The following is a 27,280-nucleotide window of genomic DNA, read 5'->3' on the forward strand; positions in this document are numbered from 1 at the left end:
TATATATATATATATATATGAAAGGGAAAGCAAAAATAACAACAATGATGATGATGATGGTTACTTAATGTAATGTGAATCCCTAATTATGGAATGGTAAAGGTGAAATCAAGAGAAAATATTGCTACACCACATATCAATCAGTAATCACAATGAATCTGCTCATTCAACCCATACTAGCTTGGGACATGGATGTTAAATGATAAATGCTGATAATAGTCATCATCATGACAGTGGCAGCAACAACAACAACAACTGTTTCTGACTTGGCCACAAGGAGAGGGGATTAGGTGATGCCATCCACCCCCACCCACCAATACTTAGCTAGTACTTCGTTTTATTTTTTACTTGTTTCAGTCATTAGACTGCAGCCAGGCTGGGGGCACCACCTTGAACTTTTAATCAAATGAATCAACATCAGTTTTTATTTATTATTTTTTTAAAGAGTAGTATTTATTCTATCTGATATGTCTCTTTTGTTGAACTGCTAAGTTACAGGGATGTAAACACACCAACACCAGTTGTCAAGCAGTGATGGGAAACAAACAGACACAAAGACACACACACACACACACGATGGGTTTCTTTCCATTTCCATCTACCAAATTTACCCACAAGGCCTTAGTCGGCCGAAGGCTATAGTAGAAGATGCTTGCCCAAGGTGCCATGCAGTGGGACTGAACCTGGAACCATGTGGTTGGGAAGCAAGCTTCTTACCACACAGCCATGTCTGAAAAGATGAAAGACAATGTCAATCTCAATGAGATTTGAACCCAGAATGGAAACAACAAGAATAAATATTACAAAATATTTTTTTCCCCAGTGCTCTAACAATTCTACCAATTTGCCAATAACTTTTCTTTAGTACAGAGATATCTAATGAACAAGATCAAGTGCAACGCAAGGGTGAAAAATATCTGTGGTATGGGGACTTTGGAATTGAGACATTTACAGAACTTCTACAGAAAATATCACTGTTACAAATATCTGAGATTTTGAAGAAGGTCCTAGAAATATAAAAAAGGATGAAAATCTGAGGGATCAAACTCTGAGTCATTTGTTATGACATTCTCTCAACATAAGTAATTGGCCTGTTGAAATGATAATGATAATGATGACAGTGGTGGTGGTAATGATGACAGCAGCGATAATGATGGCATCAGTGACGATGATGACAATGATGATGATGAAGGTGAGAAGGAGAAGGATGGTGGTGATGATGATTTTCTTAAGAAACGGCACAATTTAAAGTGGGGAAAGACTTTAACATAAAACACTTCAATTTATTTCCCCAACAAATATGAAAATTAACTTGACATTGATGGAGTTTGAACTCAAAACTGTACCATCAGGGATAGAAATTACAAACTATCAAGCTTGGCTCATTACTGCCATGCCCAACTTGTTGATTAATTACCTTCATTAAAAATATCATAGTAAAAGGCTATGTAGTAAATAAAGTTTTCTAAATTCAATCCTGCTAAATAAAGTACGTTAAGGTAAAGAAATTCTTTGGAAATACCAAAACATATTTCCTCAAAACCAGCAGAGCATGAAAAGAACTGAAGGAGTGAACCTGAATAAAAGAAAATTATGCAGATACACTTAGAGAGAGAAACTGCTAAAAAAATCTAGCAGTTTACCATAATCTAGCTATATTGATTCCAGCAGCTGTGGCTAGTTTGTAGATCAGAGAGAAGAGCCCAGTCTAATGGCATAATCAAATGGCGCCGATGTTTCTGAGAGTCAGCCAAGAGTTACATGTTGCTGACATATGTATTAAGGCAATCAGCCTATTCTAGAAGCTTCTTTCATCTTTCAAACTCAAACTGTAGCTTCCAAGTTCAAAGTGGAATGGGGAGAAAGATCTTGACAAATACAAATGGTGTACATCCACCAGCAGACAACTTTGGTTAATCAAGTGGGTTGAAATTTGGTTAAAAGCTAAGCAGACTAATATGGCTGAAAGGAAAACATGAAAAGCATGAAATTAGGGCAATAAAAAAAATCTCTGTTAGCTTCACTTTATTTGTGTGAAGCTGAGACTGATCCAAAAGACATTATTGTACAACATTCATAAAAACTATAGAAGCTTGCTTTTACCAATTTTATTACTCTCTGAGTGGTTGGCGTTAGGAAGGGCATCCAGCTGTAGAAACTCTGCCAAATCAGACTGGAGCCTGGTGTTGCCATCCGGTTTCACCAGTCCTCAGTCAAATCGTCCAACCCATGCTAGCATGGAAAGCGGACGTTAAACGATGATGATGATGATGATGATTATAAAACAAATATTTTGTTTCTTCTATTCTAGTGAAACAATGAAAATTGCTGTTGCACGAAACAGTTTGTTTTATACTCTTTTGTTTTTCTGGGGTCTTTTAAAAAAAATTTTCTGGCCGCAGTCATGGGACTGTGGCCATGCTGAAAGGGCTCAGTCTGTCTAAGCTTAAAAACAAATTCTGCAAACAACTCTTCTGTAGGTGCAGCCATGGCTGTGTGGTTAAGAAGCTCACTTTGCAACCAAGTTGTTTCAGGTTCATTCCCATTACATGGCACTTTGGGCAAGTGACTGCTACTCTAGCCCCTATGTGATCAATGCCTGGTGAATGAATTTGGTAGACAGAAACTGTGTAGAAGCCTGTCATATATATAAATTTGCTTTTATGTTATAATAAAAACAATTTCACATTAAATTGAAAGATCACTCACTCCATTTGGTAGAGTACAAATTTATTTATTTATTAATAGAAGTAGTATTGACAGTGACTTCGAAGCTTTGGCCAGCTAGGTCATCATCAGATTGTGTGTCTGTAATTGCCTCCCATCACCACTTGTCCTAGTAACTTAGCAATTTGGCAAAAGAAACTGATAAACTAAGTTCCAAACTTAAAATAAGTACTGGGATTGATCTGTTCAACTAAAACCCTTAAAGGAGGTGCCCCAGCATGGCCACAGTTCAATAACTGAAGCAAATGAAAGCTAAAAAGGAGAGGACAAACAAATCAGGAATTTTTTTTAATATTGGTCATCCAGAGAATTGTACCAATTGGTAACCAGAGCTGAAGAAAATTAAAATATAATCAGCACAAGTATCAGTTCCATCATGTTTGCTATTCTACCAACTAGATTGACTTGGTCCAGTGGTTCTCAACCATTTTTTTTTTTTTACTTATGGACCCCTTTAATTACTATTTTATTCTGATGGAAATATTTTCTGGGTTTTTTTTTTTCTTTTCTGGTTTCTGTCGACGACTAGCACCCATGCCAACCTCTCCTTCATTGGACACTAAACTTGGATGGCGAAGACCTGTTGGGGCAAGTGAAATTGAAGTCGTGATTGATTGAACCAAATTCAATGACTGGCACCTGTGCCAGTGGAGCACTAAGAGTACTGTCCGAGCATGATCATTGCCAGAGCAGCTGTCTGGCTTCCGTGCCAGTGGCACATAAATAGCACCATTTGAGCGTGATCATTACCAGCGTCGCCTTTCTGGCACTTGTGCCAGTGACACATGAAAAAACATTCGAGCGAGGTCGTTGCCAGTGCTGCTGGACTGGCTTCTGTGCTCCTGTGCAGGTGGCACGTAAAAAACACCATATTGAGCATGGCCGTTGCCAGTACCGTGTGACTGGCCCTCGTGCCAGTGGCATGTAAAAGCACCCACTACACTCTCAGAGTGGTTGGCGTTAGGAAGGGCATCCAGCTGTAGAAACTCTGCCAGATCAGATTAGAGCCTGGTGCAGCCTTCTGGTTCACCAGTCCTCAGTCAAATTGTCCAACCCATGCTAGCATGGAAAGTGGACGTTAAACGATGATGATGATGATGACTGTGGCCATGAAGTACCATCTGAAAGAGTTTAGGACTCCCATAGCTCTTCAATTATTTAAAACTAGTCTGATAGATACTTCTTTCAAAATTCTTATTTCATTTTTCACCCATTCATTTGTGATGGTTTGCAGCAGTATTCTCTGAGAGAACAGGTTTCAGTTTCCAGAAGTATGTTAAACTATGACAAACATTAGAGAAAGGAACCTGACTACTTCTTGCAATAAATACATCAAAAGCAAAATTTTTTCCTTCATATACACATTAAACACTACTGAATAGCATGGTCAATGCCAGTGCTACCTGACTTGCTCCCATGCTGGTGGCGCATAAAAAGCACCACTACACTCTCGGAGTGGTTGGCATTAGGAAACCTTGCCAGATTAGATTGAAGTCTAGTGAAACCTCCCAGCTTGCCAGTCCTCAGTCAAACCGTCCAACCCATACCAGCATGGAAAGCAGATGTTAAACGACGACGATGATGACGTAGGTCCCCAATTTACTATTCTGCTTGCATGGACCCTCCAAAATCTTATATGGACCCAGGTTGAGAACTACTGATTTACATGAAGCTAACTAATCATGGTTTACTCTGGCAAAAGTTCAGCAGAACTTCATTAAATAACTGATCAATAAATTCTATGACTTCCAACTCTAATTTGATTCGTAATACATTTTCCTAAGTAATTCATTTGGTCAGAAGTAAGAAAAGAAGTATCAATCGTGTTGTGTATGAAGTGACTGGAAATAGAACAGACGTAAAGCATGGAGAATTTGTTAGTCGTGCTACAACGGAGTATCTATATCAGGGGTGAACAAACTTCTTGCATTATTGACCCTTTCATGGAATCATTGATATCAACCCCATCATGTAAATTTCTAAAATGAAATCTTGAAATATAATTAAAAAATATCTTGATTTAAAAAACATTAATTTCTTCATTTTTTTCGTGTCATTACAACTTTTTTTAATAAGAAAAACAATAAAACTTCAGTCATATTATATTGGGTACCAAGTAAAAGCATCCAGCACACTCTGGAAAGTGGTTGGCATTAGGAAGGGCATCCAGATGTAGAAGCCATGCCAATGCAGACTGGAGTCTGGTGCAGCTCCCCAGCTTGCCAACTCTGGTCAAACCATCCAACCCATGCCAGCATGGACAACAGACATTAAATGATGATGCTGCTGATGATGATGAAGGTGGCAGAATTGTTAACTGATGATGATGATCACATATAGTGAGCTTCTTGCAGTTTATGTCAATTAAATCCATTTATAGTGCTTTGAATGGCTAAGTACTATAATGTAAGACGCTTGCCCAACATGGTGCACTGTGGGACAGAATCTAAAACTATGCGTCTGCATAGTAAATGTCTTAACCACACAGCCATATCTGCACCTCTGAACTACATTGAGTATAAAAATACTTTCATTCCCAGCAAATAGAACTCACTGTAAGAAAGCAATTGCTTTCCATACAAAAGATGGTATTAGCGATGTTCAAGTCAAATGAGTTATATCAGAGAGAGAGAGATAGGATATAAGTAGCTTCAAAAGCTGACCCACAGTTCAAGTTGAACTGAGCTGGGAATGATACAATGGATGTGTGATAGGAACTTACTGGAAACGTTGGTTGCACTAAACTAAAAAAAACATTTGGAAATTAGAAGTAGTAAATGTTGACTCCAGTAATGACAACGGAAATAGCAGCCACTTATGTTGAAAATTAGGTAAATAAATATTAGAAACTTGTAAATGTTGTAGCTAGGAAAGCGACATGCCAAGAATAACAGCAGAGGAAGTGGCTGATACAGGCCTCAACAAGTGGAATTTTTTTTTTCTTTTCTGTTCAACACATGGATGTCAATATTTTTTGATACCCCGTGATGGGAAACAGTACCATGGGTAGAGGAATAAAGTATTTGTAATACTCTTGTTTCTTTGTAACAGCAAAGTGAAGTGCAGTCTCTGAGGGAAACCCAGAACTTGAACCCACTATATCTATCTTGGAGTCTGATGATTGCACATAATGGTGATATAACGATAAAGAGATTATACACACACACACACACACACACAGAGGAACATAGTTCAGATGAAGCATTCATCTGTTACTTTACTCCATTACATGCTATTGGGAGACAGATGTATTTATTTACCAATAGTATGGAACACCAAAGGTAATTGTTAAAAAATATTAATAGGAAAATTTCCTCACTAATAATATCATACAAATTATTTAATAGAAGACAAAGTTGTTATAAAGATTTCAAAAATGTGTTAATTTTCCAAAACAAAATAAGGTAATAATTCTAATGAAATCACATTCTGTAATAAAACAATTTGCATTTTAATTACTTCAAACCTTGGAAAACATAACCCAATTAATTAAACTCATTTAACCCATTTAATTAAACTAAAATATCAAACAACAATGGGTGAGCTTATTGTTTTCTTTTATACGATTAGGTGTTACTGGATCACTAAGATTAACCAGAAAATCTGCTAAGACACCATTATCCATTTATAAGTTCCACATATGTCGAGATAGGTGATAGCGTAAACTGAAAGCATTGATGTTGAAATTTCACTTAAGGTCTTCCATACATCACAGGTGTCTTCAGCTGCAACTTACTACTGACAGTTCTTGGAGTTGTTTTAATAATTCAATACAAGGATTGGGAGGTGAATCATCCTAAATAGAACCCCACCATGAGGGCCATTACTGCTATTGCTATCACAATAGTGCAACAGACTTCAGGTTTTTTTCCCCCTCTTTCATAACATCAATTTACAGTCATTGACAAAACCAATAAATAGTACCAACAGCAGATTTTATTTAGAGTCACCAAACACAGAATATCACTGCTATCACCCCCCCCCCACCACATTACTATTCACTAAAGAATACAATATTATATTTCCCATAACTATATACATAGAGTAGCCAATAAATATTCCCAATTAACTATACTGCTACCATAACAAGTACAGTTAATTCTACAGCAACCATTATTTACAAAACTTTCACTGCTGCTGCTGCTACCACTGGCACCACCACCACCACAAGTATTACCATACCATCAGTACCACCACTACTACCACAAGCACTACCATACCATCAGTACCACCACTATTACCACAAGCACTACTATACCATCAGTACCACCACTACACCACCAGTACCACCACTATACCACCAGTACCACCACTATACCACCAGTACCACCACTATACCATCAGTACCACCACTATACCATCAGTATCACCACTACTACCGCCAGCACTACCCAGATTCAGTCCATCACTGTCAGCAACGAACACAACAAGTAATTTCCCCCAGAAACAAAAGTATCACATCCATCACCAATAAACAGTCAGTCGACACCAACCACATCAAACTTTTTAACTCGTTTGGCCTGTACCTGAGGAAGACATAGCCTGCTACAAGCTATAAATGGAAGCTGGTGGGTTAGTTAATCTTGCCGACATCGTGTTACAATATAATCTTAATATAGATGCCCAACACAGCTGCCAGAAAAGTATGTGTAATTCAAGGTGACAACTAGAAGTTGTCTTGCATCTGGTACCACCAACAGAACAGCTATTACTACTGTTAATAAGTTGGCATATAAAACCGTGTAGCCAAATATATTAAAAAAGTATTTCAAAATTTGAACATTTCCAATATATTTTCAATTTAGAGTTTTCTATAAAAGAAATATCATACAAAAGAGAAAAAAAAAAAAGGAGGGGGGGGGGGGGGATAAAACTAGATAAATCACATACACACACACACACGTGCAGAAATGCAAGCACAGAAAAACAGACCACAGACACATGCATGCACACACACACACACACACACACACAGTCTATTTAAGCAACATTTAATAACATATGTTTAAATGGATGACAAACTCAGGAGTTAAACACTTGTTTTTCTCACATACATACAATTACAAAAGAAGTACTGACGAAGACAATTATACTTCCTCAGGGGTATTAACCCTTTTCAGATTGCCCACTGGTTCTAAGATAACACACACACACATGTATTGACATGAGTGTGACTGTGTGGTAAGAAGCTTGCTTTCCAACCACATGGTTCCAGGCTTAGTCCCATTATTAGCACCGTGGGCAAATGTATTCTACTATAGCCCAGGGCTGACTAAAACCTTGTGAGTGGATTTGGTAGACAGAAACCATTATATATATATATATATATATATATATATATATATATATATATATATATTTGATCTTTTATATAAATATAATAAATGAAGATATTTCTTCCATCTGACTGCTTTTCTTTCTACAAAACTGGAAGTTACTTTGCGGAACAGTTATTTTAAAGAGCTGTATTAATTTATCACCCAACAAGATACATCTGCACCGCCGGATGCTCCCGAACCAGTTGTTGAGTGTCCCACCCATGAGGGACCAATGCTAGATGTGTCGAAACAATTGTCGTGATTAATAATGAATTCTCATATATTCCATCTTCCGTCTTACATTTGCCGTGTTTGTGTGTGTGTGTGTGTTTCCCACTACCACTTGACAACCTGTGCTGGTGTGCTTACTTCCCTGTAACTTAGCAGTTTGGCAAGTGTGACCGATAGAATAAGTACCAAGCTTAAAAAAAAGTACTGAGTCAATTCATTCAACTAAAAATTCTTCAAAGCAGTGCTCCAGCAAGGCCACAGTTTAATGACAGAAGCAATAATATATAAGAGAAGGCAATGAGCACAAAATGAAGAAGAGACAAGTTTTAACAAATATATTTGTTTAACATTTAAAAAAAGATAGAGGGGGGAAAAAATCTTGATATTTCAAACGCTTTTCCCTCATCAGAAGAAAAACAGAAAAGAATAAAATGGGTGAGAAACAGTGGTTGGAAAGAGACAAAGAAAAAAAGGGCTATGGGCCTAATAGGGTGAGGGGGTATTAAGAAAGGAGGAGGAGGCATGGTGAACGTGTGCATATATAGGATGGCATCCATGTACAGAGACTGGTATGAGTGGTGGTATGGGGAACATGTGATTCCTTGGGGTATGAACTGGTGTGCAAGTGTGTGATTGTAGCAGCATGGGACAGTGGGGGTGTGGGAGGAGTGTGTGCAGATGTAATCATATTGTATGTGGGAGGAGATGTATGTCTGTTAGTGCATGCATACATGTTTGTATGTTTGTGCTTGTATCATCATCATTGTCATCATTTAACGTCTGCTTTCCTTGCTGGTATGGGTTGGACGGTTTAACTGAGGACTGACAAGCCAGAAGGCTGCACTAGGCTCCAATCCGATCTGGCAATGTTTCTACAGTTGGATGCCCTTCCTAATGCCAACCACTCTGAGAGTGTTGCGAGTGCTTTTTATGTGCCACTGGCATGAGGGCCAGTCCAGTGGTACTGACATCGACCACGCTCGAATGGTGCCTTTTACATGCCACCGGCACAGGACCAGTCAGGCAGCACTGGCATCGATCATGTTCGAATGGTGCTTTTTATGTGCCATCGGCACAGGTGCCAATCAGGTGGCACTGTCATCGGCCACGACAACAACTTCACTTGCCTCAACAGGCCTTCGCAAGCACAGTTTATTGCCCAATGATAGAAGGGTAGTCTTAAATGGGCTGGTTACGCTGCACTGGCATAGGCCATGGTTACGGTCTCACTTGGCTTGTCATGTATGTATGTGTGTATATATATGTATGTATGTATGTATGGATGGATGGATGGGCGTATGTATGTGTGTATGAACTGGTGTGTTAAGTTGTGACCTTTGTGTCAAAAGATTGATAAAGTACTGAACTGAAATAAGTACTGAGGCTGATATGATAAAGTAACACTCTTGAAGGGGGTGGTACCCCGGCATGGCTGTAGTCCAATGACTGGATCCAGTAAAAGAGTAAAACTATTCCTTACTAACCATTTTTTTTTTTTAAATAGCCCAAATGTATCAAACAGACAGAAGGAAGGGAAAATTCTACATGCTTACAAAATACAATATTACAAAAACAAATTGTCACAGAAGTAGGAAACAAACAAAATACTATGGCAAGATATCTAATTATTATTATTATTATTATATGCAAGCACGAAGTGGTGGGCTGGCAGAATTGTTACTGTACCAAGTAAAATGCTTAACAGTATTTTATCTATCTTTATGATCATCATCATCATCGTCATTTAATATCCATTGCCCATGCTGGCATGAGTTTGACTTGGCTGGCACGCTGGAAGGCTGCACCAGGCTCCAGTCTGATTTGGCATGGTTTCCTATGGCTGGATGCCCTTCCTAATGCCAACCACTCCAAGAGTGTAATGGGTGCTTTTATGTGCCACCGGCATGGGTGCCATTTGCATGACACTGACATGCATTTATATGCCAACTTGCGTGACACTGGTATCTGCCACGACTGTGATTTTGCTCAGCTTGATCGGTCTTCTCGAGCACGACATAATGCCAAAGGTCTTGGTCATTGCCTCTGTCAACCCCAATGCTCAAAAGGAACTCGACCACTTTGCCTCCATCAGGCCCAACGCTCGAAAGGAACTTGGCCACTTTGCCTCCATGTTGAGTTCAAATTCTGTTGAGGTTAATTTTACTTTTCCTCCTTTTGTAATCAATAAAATAAGTATTAGTTGAGCACTAGGGTCAATGTAATCAACTAGTCCCCTCCAGCAAAATTTCAGGCCTTGTGCCTATAGTGGAAAGGATAATATGTAAGTACAGGAATAGCTTTGTGGTCAAGAAGCTTACTTTGCAACCACATGGTCTAAGGTTCAGTCCCACTGCATAGCACCTTGAGCAAGTGTCATGCCCCAAGCTGACCAATACCTTGTAAGTGAATTTCGTAGACAGAAGTGCCTTTCAAGTGAATTTGGAAACCCGTGTTATTTTTCTGTCTTTTTCTAAATGCGCATTTTCATTCAAACATTGGTCGCATCGAATGCAGTAACTAAACTGTCTTGTGGTTTTTACCAACACCAGATTCAGAATTGGCAAAATAAATTGATATTTTAGTCAAGAAGCCCTGGGTAGCAGTATTTCACTAGGCTTTTTGTGGGCCGAGATACGTGACATATTGCTGTACTTGAGAAGATCTGCCCACCACAACAGAATTGAGATCCTAAAACCAAGGTACCACATAAAAAGCACTGATGATGCCACATAAAAAGCATCCAGTACAATGAGGAGTGGTTGGCATTAGGAAGGGCATCCAGCTGTAGAAACCAAGCCAAAACAGACGACAGAACCTGGTGCGGCTCCTGGCCCTACAAGTTCTTATTAAGCCAGGCCAGCATGGAAAACTTACATTAGATGATGATGATAATGATGATGATAATGATGATTTAACCCTTTTATTATATTTCTGCTGAAATATATTTTCAATTAACTTTGGAAACAATAAAGAGTCTAATAAAACAACTTTGTCATAATTCTCTGGTGTTTGGAACATAAATTTTGCTGAAATTTTGAAGTAAGGTTTTTAATTTAGATCGCTTTAAAACAGAATGTTTGTATCATAAAATCAAGGGTGCTTTCAGGCATGTTGGTATCAAAAGGGTTGAATGGAATGGTGTCTCTTTACATGTGCCATTTCTTTCCCTGTTAGTTTTTGGAATCAGAATTTTGTTTCTTCAAGCCTTGGCTGGCTTCTTGCCAAGACTAATGAGCATCCAATTATATTATTGGCACATATTATTGCCCTTGGGAAGATGAAAGGCTAATTCAACATTGGAGAGGAAGTTTTAGCACACTAGGGTTCTAGGCAGTGTTTTTTCCATTGGTAGCAGTTAATTGTTTTATTTGTAGATATATATCAAACAACATTTTCAAGGACAAAAGATTATTGAACCTGGTGATGTGGTGATAGTCATTCTTTTACCTCTTATTTATGCAGGCATAAGAATCAAGCAGATAAAGAATTCTTGATGTGATCATTAGAAGAACTAGAAATAGCAGCTGAATCATCTTCAAATTATACCTTACATTTTGAAAAGGGAGAGATACATATTCAATAATGTTGTTCTAGATACACAATGCCAGAGAGAAAACAGGAGAATCATAGTTGGAATGCATTTTGATCGTAGTTCTATCACCTTGGCTAAACACCAACAAAAGCCATCACAACAGCATGATAATCAAAGCCTTTCTTTTTGCTGTTATTTTTGATCATTGTAAAAAAAACAAATATTGAAAACTCAATCCTTCTGATATCAACCTGCTCCAGACTGTCCTGGCTTCTACGATACAAAATTCATATTTTAAAATAAATTAAAACCTTCCATTAGAATTTTGGGTTAATTTATGTTCCAAACACCAGCTTAATGGTCCTTTCTGTTATAGGCACAAAACTTGAAATTGTTGGGGAGAAGGCAAGTTGATAACATCAACCCAAGTGTCAACTGGTACTCACTCACCAAACTGAAAGGATGAAAGGTAAATTCAATTTTGGCAGAATTTGAACCCAGGACATAAAGACGGACGAAATGCTGCCAAGAATAACAATTCTGCCAGCTCACTACCTTAAACACCAACTCAATATTGATTGATGTCCAATATTTTTTTTTAAATCTGGATCTACACCATCTCACCCGGTTTTGGAAATCCTCCCTCCTCAAGCCAACCTTCCCAATCTTCTCCCCCCACCTGTCCCCTCCGCGTTTTCTTTGGTTGACCAAAGTTATTTTAATTCTTCATTATTTTCAAAATTAATTGAAACAAAGGCATTGTATTCCAAAAGAAATATGGTAACAAAAGGGCTAAAAAGCAATAACAATGTTAAGAAGGACTAAATTATTTCTTAAAGAAAATTGTGTTATTTTTCACCAGTGGTTTCACAACATGTTTTTTTGGTTACTGCTAAGCCAGAAGAGGAAGGGCACAGCCCATGGCCCTTGGCTGCAGGGTCTCTGAAACTGATGAGGGTATCTTCAGACCAACAACCTAATCCAAACACTTGCAGCATTACAGTAAATTGGCAGAGCCCTTAATACATGGGATATAAAAATTTCAACATCAAGTAATAAATGATTAAGTGACATTAACAGCTTTTGTGTATTTTTGAATGGTTAGAATGAATCTTCCATGCTGTAATTGCTTTAATTTCAACACACGGTCTCAGATCGAATCAATTACCAGCACATCTCTAAAATACACTCATCCAGTTATCTCCATTCTCTTATTTAGTATAAACCTGAAAAAGGGCACCAACTGTCTGTCTGTCTCTCTCTTTCTAACTAATGAATGGGAAAATCACAGCTCATCAAAGTATGTTTGTGCATTTATGTAAATGTCTATACATGAAACACTGTTTTAAGTAATTGTGCAACTTTGGTATAATAAAATATTAGATCACCAAAATACCCTAGCATGTGCACCAGCATACCAGATGCCCTGCAAAGCATCACCATCATTTAATGTCCACTTTCTATGCTGCCATGGGTTGGACAGTTTGACAGGGGCTGCACCTGTTGCTTTTGACATGTTTTCTCCAGCTGGATGCCCTTCTTAACACCAACCAATTTAGAGAATACTGGAGGCGATGACGAGTGACCTAGACCTTTGGAGATATGCTGTGCTTGGGAAGACCCGGCAAGCCAAGTGAGAACATAACCATAGCCTGTGCCAGTGTAACATAACCAAACCATTTAAGAGTACCCTTCAATCATTGGGCAATAAACTGTGCTTGAGAAGACCTGCTGAGTCAAGTGAAATCATTGTCATGGCTGATGCCAGTACTACTGGTGGCACGTAAAAAGCACCATTTGAGCAAGGTCATTGTCAGTGCTGCCTGACTGGCTCCCATGCCGGTGGCACATAAAATGCACCATGCAAGCGTGGTCGATGCCAGTACTGCCTGACTGACGCTCATGCTAGTGGGATGTAAAAAGCACCCACTACACTCTTGGAGTGGTTGGCATTAGGAAGGGCATCCAGCTGCAAAAACCTTACCAGATCAGATTGGAGCCTGGTACAGCCTTCTGGCTTGCCAATCCTAAGTCAAACTCTCCAACCCATGCCAGCATGGAAAGTGAATGTTAAACGATGATAATGATGATGATGGGTATTTTTTTACGTGGCACTAGCACCGGTGCCTTTTATGTGGCATCTACACTTACCACAGAGGCTGCTAGAACCAACCAATATCAGGCATACTTTATTGGAGTTGGTAAACTAGTTAATTTGTATTAGAAATGCTAACTTTTTTCTTACCAACAGACAATGAATAAATAGTTTGAAGAGAACCATAACAGACTTATTTATTCTTATTAATATTTAATGACCAACCTTTGTTGCTAAAGACTTGGTTAATTGATAATATTTCAATTAAAAAACTGCTTAAAGCATTTTTTAAAGTTAATTAAGTTTAAAATAAAGATATGTATTATTATGGAGATGTACTTGCATAGCAAGTGACCTGATCTGAGATCATATGCTGAAACAAAAACAATTGCAGCGTGGAAGATGCTTATAAGTGATTTGAAAAAACACAAAAACCATTTGATTTACTTCGACATTTAAATTTAATTTGTCAAAATATTTTTGTCGTTTTGAGATCGCAACCTGTTCACTGACAAAATTCCGTGCTGCACAGAATTTTTTCAGTGAACAGGTTACGGTCTCAAAACAACAAAAATATTTTGACAAATAAAATTTAAATGTCGAAGTAAATCAAATGGTTTTTGTGTGTTTTTTTGAATATGTATTATGTTCGATATATATTATAGGCAATAAAAGTTACGTTAACAAAATAATTTAATAATGTACAATATACTGTATATATTCAAATTATATATTGCACAATATACAGAAATATAAAAATGATATAAATACGTTTTTTTTTTAAATTTTATAATGGAATATAAAGATAGGTGATGGTGAGAGTTAATACATTTGATAGACAAAAGATAAAATATTTGATTAGGAAGATTTTGGCAGAATATTGCAAAAGTTAGAATAGTATATTTAGATTAAGGGTGGAGGATTGGAAGTACCATTAGAGCATCAGACAAAATGCCTTGTGATATATCTTTTAATTAGACTATGGTCATGCTGGGGCACTGCCTTGAAGAATTTTCAGTACTTATTTGATCAATTTCTTTTGCTGAACAACTAAGTGAAGGGGATTTAAGCACACCAACACAAAGACTGATGTCGCCTCCTGGTCCACCAGTCCTCAGTCAAATCGTTCAACCCATGCTAGCATGGAAAGCGGACGTTAAACGATGATGATGATGACACACGGCAGGCTTCTTTCACTTTCCATCTACTAAATTCACCCACAAATCTTTGGTCGGCCTGGAGTTACGGTAGAAAACACTTGCCCATGGTGCCACACAGTGGTACTGAACCTGGGACCATGTGGTTGGGAAGCAAGCTTCTTACCACACAGCCATGCCTACACCATACTATATATATATATATATATATATATATAAACAGGCCTCCATCTGATAAGTGATGGGAATGTAAACAAACCAACAACATTTGTCAACCAGTAGTGGAGCATACATACATACATTCGCCATGATAGATCGCTAACCACTAAACCGTCTTCTATTTTCTCTCCCTGTTTATTTCTGTGTTCCTTTCTGTCGAAGAGCATAAGCTTGAAACGTAAAAAACTTTCTCACTTCCCAAGCATTAAACTAATACATTTGTTTGTTGTTTACATACCTGTCTTTGTCTTTTGTTTTTGTAAATTCTCACCAAACATTCATATATATCTATATATGTATATATATACATATATATATATATACACATATACAGGACAGGCTTCTATCAGTGTCCATCTAACCAAATCTACTCACAAGGCTTTGGACAACCTGAGGCTATAATAGAAGACACTTGCCCAAGGTGCCACATTGTGGGACTAAACTAGAATCTTGATGGTTATGAAGCAACCAACATAGCCTTATAGATAAGCTATTGTATTCCAGTTCATTAATTCTTTATCTCACTGGGTTGTGCACTTAACTTTACAAATATCAATTCACCTGACTATGTTATCTGCAGTCCTTACAGGATATAGATTTGTCTCCTGACTATTGACTTAGTGATTGTTTCATCACTATTTTAGCAAGTACAGAGAAGTCTATGTTTCATTGATTCACAACATCATATGATCAAAACATTTCATCATCATCATCGTTTAACGTCCACTTTCCATGCTAGCATAGGTTGGACAATTTGAATGTGGACTGGTGAACCAGGTGGCTACACCTGGATCACCAGTCCAGCAATATTAGTTACTGACTAAAGGCTGCAAGCTGGCAGAATCATTAACACACTGGGCAAAATGCTTAGCAGTATTTTGTCAATCTTTATGTTCTGAGTTCAAGTTATGCTGAGGTTGACTTTGCCCTTCATCCCTTTGGTGTCAATAAAATAAGTACCAGTTGAACACGGGGGTCAATTTAACTGACTTAACCCCTTCCCTAAAACTGCTAGCCTTGTGCCAACATTTGAAACCAATATTAGTCACTGACTAATACTTATTTAGGTTTGTTTTTCTTAATTATTTCTTGCAAAGCCTTGTCATGTTCCCTGTATATTAAATATGTTAACAGTGGTAAAGGAAGACAGAGAATTCTGTATGACAGTGAAAGTCATCATCCAGAAAAGAATGTGTTGTTAGTGAAGGAGTGACATAATCAGATTTACTAAGAAACTATTTAGAAAGAATAAGTATCAGATGTTTGCAACTCACATGTCTGTTTGCAAAACCTCCCACTGCTGCCAAAAGCCAGCACTTCCACCACTTGCTTTCCCTTCAACTCTTTCTTTCAAATCAAACAAATCACACAGGCACATTCTAACCTCTTCTACTAATTCTGCTTTCAAATTCACCAAGCTAGATATTCTCATTCATTAATTTAATGCACACTTTTCCATGCTAGCATGGGTTGGACAGTGACTCAGTCGAGGCAACATCTTACACCTGTATGTCTTTCCTGTTTTTTTTTAAGTAAAAGCTTTTTTATTCCGCAGATCTTCAAAAGTGCAAAATGACCAATCATAATACCAAAGAATATAAACATTCACACACACACACAAATTGATACGAGTAGATTACTAAATGACAAGAGAACAGGAGTCAAGTGATCACTGTCATTAACTCACAGCTGTTTCCGCTATAAGATGCTGTGCACTCAGAGCTAAGTGCTTGTGCAAAATCCTACAGCTTCATCAGTCATTAACATGACATGCATGTTTATTTCAGAAGGCATTGTATTTAAAAGCTTTCCAAAATAGACATACACTTCATTTTAAAGGCTCCATGGAAGCTATAAGGTGATGCACAAGCACTCTACTCTGTGTACATTGTCCCATCTAGCAGAAACAGCTGTAACGAAAGTGATTGCATGATTCCTGTTCTTGTGTCATTCATTAATTAGTATTACTTTCTGTACTTGCCTAATGCTTTACTGTAAAGCATATTGCATTCTAACTACTGATACTTAATATCAACATGCCTTTTTACCTTCTTCAGTCACTTGACTGTGGCCTTGAAAGATTTTAGTCAAACTGACCCACAGGACCTTTTTGGTTTTTTGGCTGGTACTTATTCTATCAGTATCTTTTGCTAAATTGCTAAGTTACGGTGACTTAAACAAACCAACACTGTCAAGTGGTGATGGTGGGGGGAGACAAATACATACACAAAGATGCACGCACACACAGATATATATACATATATATATATATGATGGGCTTCTTTTAGTTTCCATCTACTAACTCCAGTGACAAAGCTTTGGTAAGTCCAAGGATATAGAAGACACTTACCCAAGGTGCTATACAGTGAGACTGAACCCAGAACCATGTAGTTGGGAAGCAAGTTTCTTACCAAAGAGCCATACATATACCCAGGTCTATTCCCCATATTTTTTAGGAGGGGGTAGCCACAGCAAGACACACATCAGGCATTCCATTCATTTCCCAACTCAAAGGGGCGAGTCCCGTTTTATGCTCGGGTCAAGGCATAGAACACAACCCCCAATATCAGCAGTGGGACCTGACAGCATATGCTGGTTTACCCCCGCCACATCTTACTGGTTCCATACCCCTTTGAGCAACATCAAAACTCATGCATCCGTCCACAAACACTCTCCAAGCTTTCCTATCATTTATAAACTCATTTGCCTCTCTCACTCCAACACCTCTAACTACCAAAGCTTTCCTCACTCCATCCATCCATCCACACAAACCGAGGTCTGCCTACCACTTCAGCCTTCATCACTCTCCTTACCATCTGCTCCTCATCCATCCTCTCCATATGGCCAAACCACCTCAACATTTGTCTATCCAATTTGTTTGTTGGTTTTTCTTTCAATCCTGCTCGTCTTTGCACCTCCTCATTCCCCATCCTGTCCATCTGTCACACCAACCACAGCCCTCAGACATCTCATCTCAAACACATCTAGTTGCCTCCTTCCCGCCTCTCTCAGCCCCCACAACTCTGCACCATATAACATTGTTGGCACAATCATGCTCTCATACACACCTCTTTCTGCTTTCATACTCAACATTTTATCGCAGGAGCAAGGAGATTGAGAATCCTCTCCTCCTAGTAAATCCATATTCCTAAAAAGACAGCAAGAAAAAAAAAAAAACAAACAGCCATACCCACACAAAATCATAATATATATATAAAACAGGCCTCCATCCACCAATTCCATTCACAAAGAATTAGTTGGCCAGGGACTATAGAAGAAGGCTGAATCTGAAACCATGTGATTGCAAAGCAAACATCTTGGCCTTATAAACTATTGTATTCCAGTTCTCTACAACATTATCTCTTCAGGCAGAGCACTTAATTTTACAAGTCTCAATTGAATTAACTGACAATGTTATCTGCAGCCTTTATGTGATGTGAATTTGTCTCTTATCTGTTTAACAATACGAAACTGGAGCTAAACATGAAATGTAAATGTGCTCCTTGCAGCTTTGGCGGCATTAGCAGGAAAGTATCTATAAGAAGCAGTAGGATTGGAACTCAAGACTTATTTTATTTTCTAGACAGCAGGCACTTACGGTACCATGCTTTTAATTGCAACACCCATAGGCTTCCATTGGTATATATCATTCAGCAAAACTTGCTCATTAATGAACAACTGGAAACACAAGCAGTACAGAGTCTACTTGCAGGTACATACATCAGTCTGCAGTCAATTATATCGACCTCAGTATTTGAATAGTACTTAACTCCAGAAGGATGAGAAAATTGACTTCAGAAGGATTTGAACCCAGAACAAAAAAGGCAACAAGCTATTTTGTCAGGTGCTCACACAATACTGCCTTATCTCAGGACGTTGGATCTTACAAATACATTACTACAGGATCATGAAAACATGATGGTGCTATGCTATACTGAAGAGATGTCCAACCCAAATAAGAATGGAAAAGCACTGATGATGATGATGGAAATCAGTAAGAAAAGTTCTCTAAAGAGCCTGCATTGGTCATGATCAACCATATATGTGTGTCAGTATGCACAGGTTCTTGTGGAAGCCAGGCATTTATCCAGACTTGCAAGTCTCCCCTATCTACACCATCAAACGTCCAGAAAAAGTCCACCAATTTAGGGCCAGTACAGCTGATACAAGTGTTATGGCAAATGCTGCTGTCAAAACACAAAGACCAGAACAGATACCGTTGGGTATTTTGTGTGATGCTCCAACAGTTTCACTAATCCACAATACTGGATTGGTACTCATTTTATCGACCCTAAAAGGATAAAAGGCAAAGTTGACCATAGTGGGATTTGAACTAGGAGAGTAGACAATTGGACGACTTTTAATGTAGTACAGTTAAATTTACAAACTAAGACCAATTATTCATCTCAGTGTATTTAAGAAGCATCTCCAACTGAGTTAATTTTTTACTTATTTCTACAGGCATATACCTAAATTTAAAACTATCTTTTTTATTCACTAAGCTGCCTCTACGGAAGTCATTCGACAATGCTAGAAATAACAGCCAAATTTCACGCTAATCACACACCTTAGCGTCTTAGACAAGTAAGTCACATAAGGTGATATAGTACTATGTATCCCTAGCAAGCGTGATGGTCGTAGATGGAAAGCATTTCATGGTAGCGTTGCTTAGTCAAGCTAAACAACCGCCACCTTGCTACTTCTATACTGTATTTCGTTCCGTTAAATTAATTTCTCATACATTCCCACAATACACGACTTTCCAACTCTTTAAACTCGAAATTTACCACAAAATTCTCACTCTTTCTTCCTCACCCCCATTTACTCATAAAAGTTTTTCATATATAGTGATGAAAAGAAAGAATTGAAATGTTAATGTTGAGCGATAATTCCACTTATTAGAATGAAGAAATGCAGTGCCAAACGCCCCTAACCCTTTGCCTGACCAAAGCATTTTCTGAAGTTTGTCCGAAATGTCCATACTCATTTTCAAACTCTTAGTTGGCACGTGTTTCATACGGTCTTAGTCCCAAGTTACAATAATGGTTGGAAGAAAAAATAGGCAACGATGCACGGACGCCAGGGAAATATGTAATACAAAGGATGGACAAAGGATTAAATTCAACTCATACAACTGACTGGAAGAAGTTAGTGGACTTGATAAGTATTGATTACAAGTTGAAAGAGTGTGTTGGGTGGATTTGGTAAAGTGTTGAGAATAAGCCCTGGTGAGATCAAACAATAAATGTGACAATAGTTTGAATAAGTAAGAGTATTGCGTTGCAAGAACAAAAACCACCTTAATTAGTTGGTACAAGTGGCAGTGTAAAGTCACGCTTAATGACAACCCTTATAATTGCATGTTGGTTAGTTTTTGTCTCCCCCACAACCAACGGATTTTCTCTGGATGATATTTCCCCACGTAGGAATACTGGGCTACAACATCGGGCATATGAACAATGCTCCAGTATGGAACATATCTTTGCAATGTATACAGTTAGCAGCTTCCCATGACAAGTATTTTGGACTATAAAAAAATAAAATTAGTTATCTAGAAACTGTGATATACAATGTTATGGAGCTTTTTGAAATTTATAACTTAACTATACCTGTTTACGCTTTGAATTTTTTTTTTAAATGAAATGATATGAAAATAACTAAAAAAAACACGAAACAATGAACATGGAATGTAAAAATATGCCAAATGAAATTATATAATGTATAGAAGTACTTTATCACATTGGTGGATGAAAACAAAGTTATAGATATTATATATATATATATTAGATTAAACATGCAATCCTCGTGTTAGTGAGAAATTCGTATCTTGAGGTTCTAATGTTAATTTGGTGAGAAATAAATACGTATTTATTTTACAAAACGTAAAAGAAAACATTTCGAAAAAATCGTGTGATAAAGAGGAGTCATGACCAATAATGAGATGAATATGAATGGGGCCAATAATAGTAAATAATCTTCGAACGACACGAACCTTTTTACAGACCAGTTGGTAGTTGTTTGTTTAGATAACATTGCAGTGAATGTGCAACAACCATCAAATACTGCGATCGGTCGTTCGTTCCCCTTAGCGGTGTATGACCAACCATCCAACCCGAGATAAACACTGATGTGTTAGAGCCGAACCGGCAAAAGAGAAAACATTCAGGAGATTATTTCACGAGAAATCAATATAAAATTGTGAATAAATTCATGCTTACTTATGATCAACGACTGTTAATAGATATATAAATATAAATGTGCGTGTATTTATATATATATTTAAATCCCTTGGACCGGGTAATAAAATAGGAGATAGAAGATAAGCAAGAGCGGAAATGAGAAATAAGCAATATTCCGGTGTCGCTTAAAACCATAATAAAAAGAAGCTTACTTCTCTGTAAAGTTTATGAATAATTTATAAATAAATTTAATCAAATGAACGAGTATATATTTTATATGCATACACACACCCATATGTATGTATACTTACATGCATATATAAAATCATGCTCTAGAAAATTCCCCTAATATTGATAATTAAAATATATGCAAGTACATCAACTAATTTCTGCGAATTTGCATTTGTAAATAAAAATATTAAAATTTCTTGCGTAACTTTTCTTTTAATAATTGCTGGATTTATTATTAATTATTTGTTTACAAGTTAACACATTTATAGAATTTTTTTTTATATAACATAACGTGTGTTTCAAGAAATATTGTCAGTCGGGCCAATATAGCGGTTTTTATCTCGTTGTTGTAAGCGGTCGGATTACTGAGAGAATGATGGCGGACTTGCAGTTAGCTCCACTGCGACCTATTGGCGATTTTCTAATGGAATCGGCACGATTCCAAATGCCAAACATGGTGGAGGCCGATAAATGGACAAAACGAGTGCTACAGAACCTACTATATTACCAAACAAATTATTTCTTAACGGCTTTATTCGTCTTTTTGATCATCGGGTAAGAGTTGCGACAAAATGTTTATTGTTGGACTTCGCTCATGTGTGTGTGTGTACATGTATGTATATATATATGTGTGTATGTATGTATATATATATACGATGTGTCTTTTATGAAGATGGTTATTCGCAATGTTTTTGCCTCTGGAAACTGCATTAATTAAATTAACCTTGAACATATATTCGATTATAATTAATATATATATTATATTCAATTCATATTATATGTTAAATTATTTATTTCTATATTATTACTTTGGTAATTTAGTTGCAATTATAGAGAACATGTTACAATTTAGTTTGAGTGTGTTTGTGAACTTTTTAAAGTTTCCTATAATTCTTTGGATCCAGTTCTTTCAAATATACGTTATCAATAATGTTTTCTTATGTTAGCAAGATATGTTCAAAGCTGATAACGTTTGTCCCACTACATAACATTACTTGTTGATTTTATATTTCGGCGTCAGATCGCACTGGGGTTGCGTGTGTGTGTGTGTGTGTGTGAAGAGAGAAAATTACTAAACCATGCGTACATGATTTCGTTCATTTTCTGTCAATTCAAGAATAAACTGTAAAAGTCCTGTGACTTCAATAGGATGAGCACCTACAAAATGGCTATTGGATTATAATAAAAAAAAGAAAAAGGAGAAACTTTAGAAAATTGGTACTTTACTAAAACAATCGATATCGAAGATAGTCAACATATGTTGAGGAATATTATAGTCTAATAACACTAATTACAAAATATATCGTTTTTGATAATATATATTTGCTTGATGTATTGTTTATTGCTTGTAAACTTAGTTTCCACTAGCAACTATTATTGAAACAGTCTTCAGACTCTCGATAGCTAATGCGGGAGTGGTTGTGAGATGAAACACGGTTGCATGTCTGTCTATAGGTCGATATTTTTCTCTCTCTTCAACATATTTATCTTCCAATTTTCTATTTCTGTGTCGACTGGCCGAAGCACGTAACTGAAAGTATTTCTACTAACTACAATACGTCGACTGCTGTGTTCTCTGTCTAATATTCTTGCTTGTTAATTACTTACAGATATAATTACTTCTCAGATTTTATGCTTCATATTTCACTTCATGCAATTTAAACGTCTTAAATTTAGGGTGGTGGTTTGGGAAAATACAATATGCTTAAGCTGCATTTTTACGTCTAAATCTATAAAAATTATCACACACGTAAATGGAAATGAAAGAATCAGAAGTTGTAAAAATTTTTCTTGTTTCTTCTTCATTTTCTATAGATGAAGAAAAGTAGAAAAAAAGAGTTGAAACTAGAATGACATGTTCTACTAATCTCTTTAGAACGAACCGTATTTTCCACCTTTTACTAATACACATCAAAAACTTATGTTTACTCATCATTCCTTAATATTTAGAAAATTGGTTTTCCCACATTATGTCCGAAAGATATTTTTTATTTTAATGATCCCATATATTGTTGTTTTTCTCTTTGTTTTAAACAGGATTTTTAGTCTTGGAATAAATTTGGTCACGAAGTATTTGAGAGTGAATGATGTGTAAAAGATGAGAATATTATTAAATATAATTCATATTTTGTTGCTTTATGGCCAGAATTTTCTGTTTTTACACCTAAAACGAGATACCAAAATTTGGACATTTGAAGGGTAGGTGGGGGTACGATCTTAAACTGAAAGGTTTCCATGTGTTGCTGAAAAATTATTGAGATAAAACTATTATTATTAATCTTTCGTTTCCATGAGTAGTTCCGTTCCATCTCCGTTGCCTGTTCTTTAATGTCCATTTTCTCATAGTTAAAAGAGAAAGCAACCACCACGAAGCATATTTTTGTCTTATCACCGATCAGTGTAGCAAAAACAGAAAAGAAAAAAATCTGTTACAAAACCAATTTTTGATTTTTATTGTGGTTGTTTTGTATTTCTAGAATATAGTTTTTGGATTCATTTTCTTTTGTAGTTGTTTTTCATTCTCAATTTACTGACTTCCTTCATAGATTTATTTAACAGTTTACAAATATCATATATTGATAAAAAAAAATATTGTATGAAAACTGAACACGTTGCTCCGTGCTTACGTCATTGCAGGCTGGATCTACTTATGACACTCGCTATTCTTATTTCATAATTGTTATTAGCAATACTCTATATTTGCTACATCAATAAAGAACAAGACATCGAAAAGTTAATCATAATTGTGTTTTATTGATCAAATAATTCTTTCTTGTGTGGAAGACGTGTGGCCCAGTGGTCTGGGTGTTCAATTTCTGGACCAGGTAGGGCATGTTGTGTCTTTGAGCAAAGTAATCAGTTCGCATTTCTCGTCAACTCCGTTGAAAGTGGGTACCTGCTTAGTGCTAGTGTAGCCCTTCTCTCCCCTCAGCTGTCGCATTCTCAATAGTCCACTGGGTCAAGGCAATCCCAGAGCAGAGTGAGAGTGTCTGCATCTGCTTGTTTATATAAAGGCACCTAAAATGGTGAGCGGAAAGCGTAGTACATGCTACCTGGTCGTGACAGTTATGTTTCGTTTTTGTTTGTTTCTTTGATTCATTCTTAAATTAAGGTTAAGAAAATAAATCGTTTCCTGTCTTGTGAGAATTATTTAAATCTATAACTCCAGAACACATAAGGCAAAGCTTCAATTCAAAATAAGCAACTGTGTTATTTGATTCAATGTCTGTCTGTGAGAAATACAGGAAATATCGACTTGACCTTTAAGAAACTGTATCAGAGATTAGGAAAAGTTTGTCATTCCTTGGTAAAATCTGTTAAAAACAATTAAAAATAAAATAGAATTGTGGCATATTTCTTGGCTTCTGTCAGTCTGACAAACTACGGAGAATACGTGTGGAGTGGGGTAAATGATGACGAGTCATCATCATCCCAATTTTAATGCATGGGTCAGACAGTTTATTATGGCAGATTTCCTATAGGCACAGGTGTGGCTATGTGGTAAGAAGCTTGCTCCCCAACCACATTGTTCCATGTTCGATCCCACTGCATGGCACTTTACTATAGCCTTGGGCCAACCAAAGCTTTGCGAGTGGATTTGATAGACACAAACTGAAAGAAGCACATCATGTGTGTGTTTGTCTCCTGCCACTGCTTGACAACTGGTGTCTGTGTGTTTATATCCCCATCACAATAAAATAAGTACCCGGCTTTATAAAATGCATACTGGGGTTGATTCATTTGACTAAAATTTCTTCAAGGTGGTGCACCAGCATGGCCAGTCTAATGACTGAAGCAAGTAAAAGATAAAGATAGTTGGAGGCCCTTTCTGTCACCAACCCTAACTTGTTTTCAAGCAAGGTAATATTTCACCATAGCCAGACAAGGTTCTGCAGAATATTGGATATGAATGGTACACAATATCTTTTGAAATCACTGTGAAATCCAGCCGTTCACTTGCAGGCTTGGTTCTGACATAACTAATAGTTTTAAGTGTGTGTTGTTTATGTTGTTTAGCTCGGTCCTAATCAAGTTGACCCATAATCAAAAGTATTCCAATTGACCATTCCATCTTCCTAGCACAAGACTTCATTATCCGATGTGTTTTTTTATTATCTAAGACACAAGTGTATGATCTGAAGGAGCATCGGTTATTTTTGTTAGAAATAGCAGCCAAATCTCCCTTAAATCACACCCTACCATCTTAAGGACATAAGATAATGTCACTTAGGATAAGCAGTGTTTGAATATAAGTTGTGAGGGTCATGGCAGAAGTACATTCAATCATAGTTCTACTCAGTCAGAGCTGCCTTATGTTTAAATAACGTGGTTTTACTTTGGCTACATACCAGTGCTATTAATTGTCTGTCCTCTACAGCTTTCTCGACATGCCATGTTGACATGCATCCAGTACATTCCATAAATTAGTTAATGTTAGGAAGGGCATCTAACCATAGAAACCATGCAAAAAAATGGGGCATACAAGTGAGACATGGTCCTTGACCAACTGGGAGGTCAGTTTTACTCTGAATAAGAACTGACACTGACCATGATAATCCATACAACCCATGCCATTCAAGAATGTGAAATAATGATGATCTTTCATATTTCTCCCTCCCTCTCTCTCTCTCTCTCTCTCTCTCTCCATTCATCCATTACTTATTGATTCCATTGGATTTGTTAGTCATTTTGATTTTTGGAGAAATCAAGAACACTATTGATGCTGCTATTGCAGTCTCCTAGCTCAGTGTTTATATTGGTATAAAAGCTAAAGAAAGTATAGTGTTAAGATAATGTTAATAATTTATGGACAGTGACTTCAAAATTTGTCAGATACCAAATATTGCTAAATATAGGCTGAAATTGATTTTTTAAAATACATATTTACTTAGTTATTTAACTGCGTGTTGCATAACAGACAAAATGAAGCAACTAATCCTTTCTTAGTTTATGTAGTTGCTTTTTTCTTCAGTCAGAGCTTTTGTGTCCAAAAGTTTTAAAATAGCATTTGTGATTCATATCTAGCCATGCCTTAGTATGCTGTGTGGTAAGAAGTTTGCTTCCCAGCCACCTGGTTTTGAGTTCAGTCCCACTGCATGGCACCTTTGACAAATGTCTGCTTGGTTGACCAAAGCTTTATGAAAAGATGGGAACTGGAAGAAGTGTGTGTGTGTGTGTGTTTTTGTTTCTGTCTCCTTGCCTTGACTTTGCATGGTAGTTGTAAATGAGTGTCACCATCTTGCAAATGATGTCTATTATCTTACTTGGAATTAAGTGAAGGTTGGCAACAGGAGGAGCATCCAACCATAGGAAATTTGCCTCAACAAATTCCATCCAACCCATGCCTGGTTAGGAAAATGAACATTAAAACCATGAGGATGATAACTTCTAACCTTATGTTATCCTTGTTTTGACAAATGTCACCACAAGCTCCCATAGTACACAAGTTTCACTTTGAATTATTTCTTATTGTTAGCCAGTAAATTCATCTCTCATTTATTATATATAAGATGCTGGCAGAAACGTTAGCACACCGAGCAAAATGCTTAACAGTATTTTGGGGTCGATAGATTAAGTTCCAGTTGTGTACT

At 37.1% G+C, this 27,280-nt stretch overlaps 2 protein-coding genes across 3 annotated transcripts in view; one reads left to right on the plus strand and one right to left on the minus strand.

Moving 5' to 3' along the window:
• LOC106883626 (NEDD8-activating enzyme E1 catalytic subunit) overlaps positions 1-21,625 on the minus strand; it is a 79,033-nt gene extending 57,408 nt beyond the window's left edge. Inside the window, exon 1 of one of the 2 annotated variants that reach the window (XM_052966886.1) lies at positions 21,498-21,625. Coding sequence is in view for 1 of the 2 variants with exons in the window: in XM_014934724.2 (XP_014790210.1) it covers positions 21,272-21,312 (41 nt within the window). In the remaining variant the exon portion in view is untranslated. The other variant, XM_014934724.2, reaches the window with a different exon arrangement.
• Positions 21,626-22,030: 405 nt separating this feature from the next.
• Positions 22,031-27,280, plus strand: part of LOC106883521 (PRA1 family protein 3) — a 57,628-nt gene continuing 52,378 nt past the window's right edge. The window contains exon 1 of the mRNA XM_014934552.2: positions 22,031-22,244. Coding sequence (XP_014790038.1) covers positions 22,063-22,244 — 182 coding nt within the window. The 5' untranslated portion in view covers positions 22,031-22,062. The remainder of the gene's footprint in view (positions 22,245-27,280) is intronic.

Source organism: Octopus bimaculoides, chromosome 4, assembly GCF_001194135.2.
Source record: "Octopus bimaculoides isolate UCB-OBI-ISO-001 chromosome 4, ASM119413v2, whole genome shotgun sequence".
NCBI classification, from domain to species: domain Eukaryota; kingdom Metazoa; phylum Mollusca; class Cephalopoda; order Octopoda; family Octopodidae; genus Octopus; species Octopus bimaculoides.